This window comes from Diadema setosum, chromosome 22 (genome assembly GCF_964275005.1).
Source record: "Diadema setosum chromosome 22, eeDiaSeto1, whole genome shotgun sequence".
NCBI lineage: Eukaryota > Metazoa > Echinodermata > Echinoidea > Diadematoida > Diadematidae > Diadema > Diadema setosum.
In genome coordinates, this window is record NC_092706.1 from 28988404 (window position 1) to 28996870 (window position 8467).

Sequence of the window (8467 nt, forward strand, 5' to 3'; positions counted from 1 at the left end):
GTGGAGACTTTGCTCCAGCGGAACTGGTTGGCTTCGCGCTTCTCCAGGATGTAGCCTCGGATGTCCGAGCCGCCGTCGTCCTTGGGAGGTTGCCATGCCAACGTGACAGAGTCACGTGTGACCCCTGTGACCTTGAGTGGACCTTCTGGTGGAGACGGTTTGTCTGGGGACGGAGAAACGCATAGAAAGTAATAATTTTAAGTTCAATATCGCCTCACAAAAATATGGAAGTGTTGAAGAAATGTCCTTGGCTTGTTTATTTACAATATTCATTGTTGCACATTGACTTCATGGCGTGATTGAAAATTTTGTATATACTGAGAGCAACGTTCACGTTGATTTTAGTGCATGACTCTCAATGTTATGACTTAAAGGGACTGTACAGTACTGGTTGATGTGAGGATTCGGCTTGTGACGTTTTGCGAGATATTTAGAAACCACTCTATGAAATGTTAAAGAGCATACCATTCTAAGTGAATCAAAAGTTTATTTGATAAAAATCAGTTTTGAAATGACCGAGATATTTTGTTTGATAGATACTTTATTTTCTGCAAATCAATATACATAAGTTACATAATCATGAACATGAGGGAAACATACAAAGTATATTTAAAACATAGTCGTTTGACTTGGATAAACAACGATATAAAAGGAAATTAATGGTATAATATAAAGTATGCATGTCTATGCAGCAGGGATTACAATAACAATTGTAGTTAAGAAGCGATTATGCAGAGGGCCGCCATTGTAAGCATTGCTTGAAAAGATGGCCGGCCCGAGGAAAAGGTAGGGACGTACTAGATTCGTAACAATACAAATTCAATATTAAATATCTAAAAACAAAGAGATCCTAATGAAAGTCTTGGCCTGTCAATATTATTAGGATCGCTTTTATGGATATCTCAGCCATTTCAAGGCCAATTTTCATCAAATAAACGTTGAATCCTTTTTAAAATTACATGCTCTTTCATATTTCATAAGAGGTTTCTCATCTCACCAAAAATGCTATAAACCTGAATCCTCACCTTAACCAGTACTGTACAGTCCCTTTAAAGATTTAAAACTTTATACGTGAATGAATATAAACCAAGAAAGATCTTGAGAATACGTTCGGTTTCCACTGGGTATTTCCCAAGACAAACATGATCTCTCACGTGATTAAATTCAGTGATTGAATTCATGTCGTGAGGAATGGTTTCTCACCGAGAACAACGACCCTGATGTTCGCCGTGTCGCTGCCCGCCTTGTTGCTGATCTTGACCGTGTACGTGCCGCTGTCCGACCGTTTTGCCTCCTTGTTCGTCAACGAGGCGCTGTAGGACGTCGTCGAGCTGCGGATGCGCTTTCCGTCGTCGCATCGCTTGTCGTCCTTCAGCCAGGCCACCGTGGGCGTCGGTGTGCCCGTGATCGGAACGTCGAGGGTGAAGTGGTTGCCTGCACGGACGGTGAGCACGTCGCGGTAGCGATTGCCAAGGTCGAGTTTGGGTGCATCTTTACAAAGAGATAACGGTCAAATCCTTTTAGTTTTTGGTGGAGCATTAAAACGAAAGAGTTTTTCTGATGTTATGTATTTTACCAGTTATCTTATTCGATTTGATAATAACATGTGGTAAGTACAAGGAGTGCACAAAACTGAGAGATTCAAGAAGTTAAACTCACAGAGCTACTAGATGTCGATACTCATTCAGGTTTAACATTCAGATTATACCTAAAAATCATATGAAATTATTTAAAACATAACTCACAATTTCATTGTTAGAATCATATTCGATATTTTCGTAACCGATTAACGTCAGGGAGTGTCCCATCTATTAGCAGTAAGCACGTTTCTAATGGAGGAACGCGGTACCACACTTACAGGCAGGTCTTTCCACCGTGATGGGAGCGGAGAGGGAGGCGGGAACGCTCATGCCCGCCTTGTTGACGGCACTGACGCGGAACTCGTACTCCTTGCCTTCCATCAGTCTAGGCACCTTCACTGCCGTGTCCGTGATCGGCTTGTAGCTGGTGCGAGTCCATCCGGCGTCGGGGCGGGCCTTCTCGCGCTTCTCCACGAAGTAGCCGGTGACTGGCGCGCCTCCATCGCGCTGCGGGGCGGCCCAGGTGAGGGTGACACTGTCGGCCTGTATGGTATCAACCTTGATTCGGTCTGGTTGGCTTGGGACGTCTGAATAACAAAATGGATTGATCGTGGAAGGCCGGGAAGATGTGGTCATTGGTGCGAATAAAAGTAACGACTTTGCAACAGCTGAAAAGTCATTGCGAATGATAAAGCTGCGAACGCAAATTCACTCCGTAGAAGTTAAGAAATTATTTTCAATGAGAAGAATTATTTACTAGTATTTGAAACAGAATAGAATTACGTGGTTTTCCGATAAATGACAAGATGTTAAGTTCTACTGAATGTACAATTTGTACGGTCCATACTTTTGCCATCATCGTAATGCATTATGTAATTTTGTGCTCACTTTGAGAAATGCTAATAAATTTCCTTCAGGGGGGAAACAACTTCACTACGTCCCAAGATCGTTGACGGTCTTTGTTATTTGCAAATTAATCGCTTTGGAGAAATCATGAGAATTTCATCAAAAGTTCCCCTCCCTTATATCAGTGTTTGGCATCAATATATACACATAGAGGAAAAAAAAAATTGAATGCTCATCAATTCGGTTACGAAATGCACATTAACCATGTTACCTCACAGACAATATCTTCGAGCATGTCCTCATACTTGTATAACGTGTCAACATACTATTTCGAGAAGATCCAAACTAAATCAGGGGAGGGGATGCCTTGGTAAAAAGAGTTGATGGGCATACCATCATCCAAGTCCAATAAACGTTAAATGATAACAGTAGAGGGATAATTATTATTGTAGCGATGCTTACCGTAGTCGCCCTTGGGCACGACGCGTTCGCTCTCCAGAGGTTCGCTGACTCCGAACTTGTTCTCGGCTCGGACACGGAACTGATATTCGTGGTCTTCCAGGAGACCAGTTACTCTGCGAGAAAAGGTGACAGGAATACTAGTGAAAAATATTGATTGCTGACAGCAGGTTATTGTTTTTATTTGAAACAGAACAAAAAAACGAACGGTAGTATGTTTCTTGAATAATTTTGATAAATGTATACTCCTGATGGCTTAACTGTTTCATTTCAAATTTACGTTTGTAAGTCTTTGAACAATCAGATGATAAAGGACAAGCCCTAGATCTGTAAATCTCAGTATCAAGTATAACTTTGCTGGAATACTTTTATCACGGTGATTATCATTTCTTTTGCCAAGATGCCTCATTTACTGCATAGACTTGTGATTTCAGATTAATATATGACGAGAATTAGACCCTCATATAATATACTCCTCCTTCCCAACACACCTGTAGTTTGGCTCTGGTATTGAGCTGGATACATTGGACCAGGTGCCGTATCCTCCCTCGCGCTTTTCCAGCACGTATCCCGTGATGGGACTTCCCCCGTCGTCCAGCGACGGGCTCCAGGTGAGTGTCACCTCCGTGCTTCCCAGCTTGGCCACAGCAAGCGGTCCCTGCGGAGCGGATGGGCGATCGACCACGTTGACGGTGACCGTCACGGAGTCTTCACCGGCCTTGTTGGCGGCTCTGACGACGTAGTCGCCGCTGTCGGAGCGTTCGGCGGTCCTGGCAGTGAGGATGGTACCGTAGTTGTTGGTTTCGATGCCGACACGTAGCGATCTCGCCAAGACTTCGTCGTTGTGCTTCCACTCCACCGTGGGGGTGGGCGTGGCCTTGAAAGGAATGTCGATACGGAATGTACTACCAGCACGGATGGTCATCACTCGCTGGAATCGGGCGTCCAGGTTAAACTTGGGTTGAACTGTGGGGAGATGCATATCGGAATCAATGTTGATTACCAAGACATAACGATTAAAACTTATCACATAAAATATCATGCCTTTAAATACAATCTGTATCGCATTGACTTGTGTCCCTCCAAGGTCTTTTGTTTATTCACTGACTTTCTTATCTGCATTGATAATAAGATAATGATCATCTTACTATTTTCGATACTTTTTTCCAGCATTGTATTGTATTATGTAATTTCATGTTACCGCTCTGAGAAATATTAATAAATGTTTTCCTCCGGGGAAAAAAGATAAAAAATTTCTTTATCTATTGCTAATGAGACAGAGAAACAATTGATGTCGATTATGTTGGACGAAGGAAAACTTATTATCGATCAATATACTTATTGTTCCACGCTATGATATTTTGTCCTATTGAAAAATATTCACACCTAAGAGGGAATACGAATGATAATGATAACAAATAGTAGAGGGTTGAAACAAATTAATGTACATTATTCTTTCAAATATTGTGAGGAGAAAGCAAAAGTCCTTCAAATTACTAATAACTGTTGAAATAAAAATGAAAGCTAAGAAATTGGGGAATAAAATGTTCACACACCTGGTGGATCTTCTACCAAGATTGCCTTGGAAGGCTCCCCTGGCTTGCTCGTGCCGGCTCTGTTGACGGCACAGACTCGGAACTCGTACTCGCTTCCGCGGAGGAGGCGGCTGACCTTGAAACTGGTGTCCGGAGTCGGGGTCAGCGTCGCCTTGATCCATCTCGGACTGGTGGTCTGACGCAGCTCGACCACGTAACCCGTGATCGGCGCACCGCCGTCGTTGGCGGGCGGTGTCCATGAGACGGTGACAGAATCGCCGACGACGCTGCCGACATTGGGTGCAGCTGGGGCATCAGGTACAGCTGCAGAAAGATGATGAATGCAAAGCAACAAGGTTAGATCAGTGTACAGCTACAATACTCCATGGTTAGATATGTTCCCTTGGGTTTCACCAGAATATGTTCATAATTATAAGCACCTCTATACAAAACCCTGAACGTCAATTTTGAACATTTTACAACAGATGATGAGCAGGTAATGATTGTCTGTTTCATAGACACACACACAAACACACACACACACACATATATATATTATTATGTATATATATAATTTTGTCACGGACATCTGATTTAATACAACACCAAAATTGAATGTATCCGATGCATCCTTAATGTAATCACAAAGCAAATACTGCATTGCTTGGTCATAGAAAAATCTATAGAGAGTCAGTAAATTGAGATGGTTCTTACTGTATTGGCCTTGTGGCGTGACACTCTGTCCTTCCAAGGGACTGCTCTGGCCAAACTGGTTCTGAGCAAGAACTCTGAACTGATACTTCTTGTTCTCCTTTAGTCCCGTGACCTTGTAGGTCAAGTCAGTGATGTATTCTTTGTTGACGTGCTTCCACTTGACCTCGCTGTCGCCACGCTTCTGCACCACGTAGGTGAAGATGCGGCTGCCTCCATCATCCGCAGGCGGTCGCCATGACAACGTGACGCTATTCTCCGAGACGTTGCTCATCTCCAGCGGGCCACGCGGTGGACCGGGTTTGTCGTAGACGCAGACCTCCACGTTCATTGAGTCGCTTCCCGCCGAGTTCTTCAGCGAGATCGTATAGCGTCCGGCGTGCGATTTCTCGACGTGTTTGACGGTGAGCGTTGACCCGCGGCTGGTGGTGTCGACCTTGATGTGGGAGGTCGGAACCAGAGGACGTCCTTCCGTCGACCACGTCGCCAGGGGAGACGGTATTCCACTGAATGGCACCTCGATGCGGAATGACTCTCCGACCTTGGCAACAATTGGCTCGTCGAAGCGGCCGCTAAACTTCGGCGCAACTGCGGGACAATAATATCGAATGCAACGTTTACAGCCCTGCCATCAGTCATTTGCCCATTCATCTTCTTTCTTAAAAATCATGCAAATGAATAATCTCCATACGAGCACATTTATAATATACAATAATCGCAAAAGTAGACATGTTTAATACGCTGTACCCACTACCTCACAGACTCTGTTTTGAGTATGACAATCCATTTGAAGGCCAACACAAATATTAAAAAGAGAAAGATTTTGACCAACAGACAAAGTCGTACAACCTATTCAACACAAAGCAGTTAAGCTATTGCCGAGACTTGCTAGGAATTGCCATATTTTGAGTTTGCATTTTATGAAACAATGATGATAAATATCACGGTAACATAAATGTGACTTTGCAATCAAGATTTTCTGACCTGCTGTGTCTTCGACCCTGATGGGTTGGGAAGTAGCACTGGCCGGTCCAACGCCAGCACGATTCTCCGCACTGACCCGGAACTCGTACTCTTCACCCCTCAGTAGGCGCGTGATCTTTTGTGACGTCACTCCACTTGACACGGCAGACGCCCTTGACCAATAGGAGCTCAAAGTCTCTTTCTTCTCGATGATGTAACCAGAGATGGGGGCGCCCCCATCGGTGGAAGGAGGCTGCCATTCTAGGGTCACTGTCTCGGCGGTCACGTTAGTCACCTGAGGCTTGCTTGGCGCACCAGGAATATCTGTGAAACAACAGAAGCAAATTTTGATGTAGTTTGGAATTATGCATTGCGCTGTAACTACCACCTTTAAATCTAAGGTTCTTTCTGACCCTAAAAGAGATAATGTGTCAGCTTTTATTGGCTTTTCATTTCTTGCCGGTATGCACATTCAAGTTTCTTATGATTGGATGACTTTACTTAAACAAGCAAACAAAATATTTCAGTTTTTAAATAAAATGCTTACTTGTAAGAGTCCTGCTCATTGCTACAAACAGATCATTCGAATATAATGTGGTCTTTGTAAATGAGATAAGAACATAGACATCCTGCGCATCCAATAGAAAAGTCAATGAATACCTTACAAAGACTAAAACATACCATATTTCTTCTTGAGTTTCACTGATGCAGTAGTCTCCAGCGGCTCGCTGTCACCGATCTTGTTGACAGCTATGACACGGAAGACGTACTCGGCTCCTTCTTGAAGACCCGTCACCCTCATCGTCGTATCCAGCGCACGGACGTTCAACCTCGACCACGACGTCCGGTTGGTCTCGCGCTTCTCGATGAGATAGTGTGTGATTGGACTGCCACCATCCTCAGAAGGCGCCCTCCACGACAAGAAGAGATCGGTGCTACCGACGTCCTTTACGTCCAGCGGTCCCCTAGGCTGGCCTGGGCGGTCCAGTACCTGGAGTTTGATCTTGACGGTGTCGCTGCCTGCTGAGTTGCTGACGGTCAGGATGTACGTACCCTCGTCGCTCTTCACGCAGTTCTTGCCGGTGAGGACCGAGTCGCGGTCGGTGGTGTCGATCTTGACGCGAGAAGTTGATTCGAGCTCCTGGCCGTCCTTCGTCCACTTGACGCTTGGCTTCGGCGAGCCGCGGAATGGCACGTCGAGAACGAACGTAGCCCCGACCTTGACGGTGATGGTGTCACGGTACTTGTACGTGTCCAGCTTTGGTGCAACTATATATACAAGGCAAATGTCAGACAATGAAAGTGTATGTCGATATATGGGCGTAATAATACATATCGAGTAAATACATTAGGAATATTCTTATGTACTACCTGGAGAGAATGTCTCAACTAGAAATATGTTACAAATTCATTAGGACATTTAGATACAAATGACAGAATGGAGATAATTTTTAAATGATTAATTTGCATTCTGATGTTATTCCCGCTTGAACGGAGAATTGTATAGGATGAGTACTTCATTAATTGCTTTAATGCGTTTTTTAGTGTAAAAATTGAATTCAGCAATAGTGTTGGAGTGTTGGAGTGTTGGTATTTGTAGGGCAATGAGATGATAGCATCAAAAAATGCAGCAACAAGAGTGACATAATACCCTGATGCATCGACAACACCATAGCACAATGGTCAACAGATTTTCTGACAAATGCTGAATTTCATTCATACGCTTCAAAACAATCTTTGCTTTAGCTGCGAAAGAGATATGGGAGAGTGACAGAACATGACATGTCTCCCATTGAAATCTTACCAGCCATGCCGACAGGATCTGTCGTCTGGGAAGGCGGGCTTTCACCGGCAGCATTGAGCGCGATGACCCGGAACTGGAACGATCCGCTCGCCGGAAGGTCACGAACTTCCACCTTGGTGTCCGCGATAGGTTGTCTGCTGACGGGAACCCAGCGCGTGCTGAAGCGATCTGCGCGCTCGACGACATAACCCGTGACTGGGCTTCCTCCATCCGAAGATGGGGGTGTCCAGGATAAGGTGATGGACTTAACGCCAACATTTGTGATGGTTGGCTCTCTCGGCGGGGATGGTACTCCTGTGGGGAAAACAATTGAACGCGAATGAAATGATTGATCGGAAATAAAGTATATAGACAACGTAAAATCTCGACGATAAAATTGCGGGACCTTGAGTTTGACAACTAGAGTTTAACTAGTCAAGTAGGCAAATCTACCACTGTTTAAAATTCGATCTGTTATCTAGACGACATGGCATTGCTTTCTACTGAGTTATAATTATCGTTGTATCGCTGTTATAACCTACCATACTTAGCCTTGGTTGTGGTCGTATGTGACGCGTCGCTCGGCGGGC

At 44.4% G+C, this 8467-nt stretch overlaps 1 protein-coding gene across 1 annotated transcript; it reads right to left on the reverse strand.

Annotated features, from left to right (window-relative positions):
* Positions 1-1177: 1177 nt before the first annotated feature.
* On the reverse strand, positions 1178-2216 carry LOC140245276 (myosin-binding protein H-like). Its single transcript, XM_072324860.1, has 2 exons — positions 1859-2216; positions 1178-1491 (listed from the first exon to the last, which is right to left on the reverse strand). Exons 1-2 carry the CDS (start codon positions 2214-2216, stop codon positions 1178-1180), a joined length of 672 nt encoding a protein of 223 aa, XP_072180961.1.
* Between the last annotated feature and the right edge of the window lie 6251 nt (positions 2217-8467).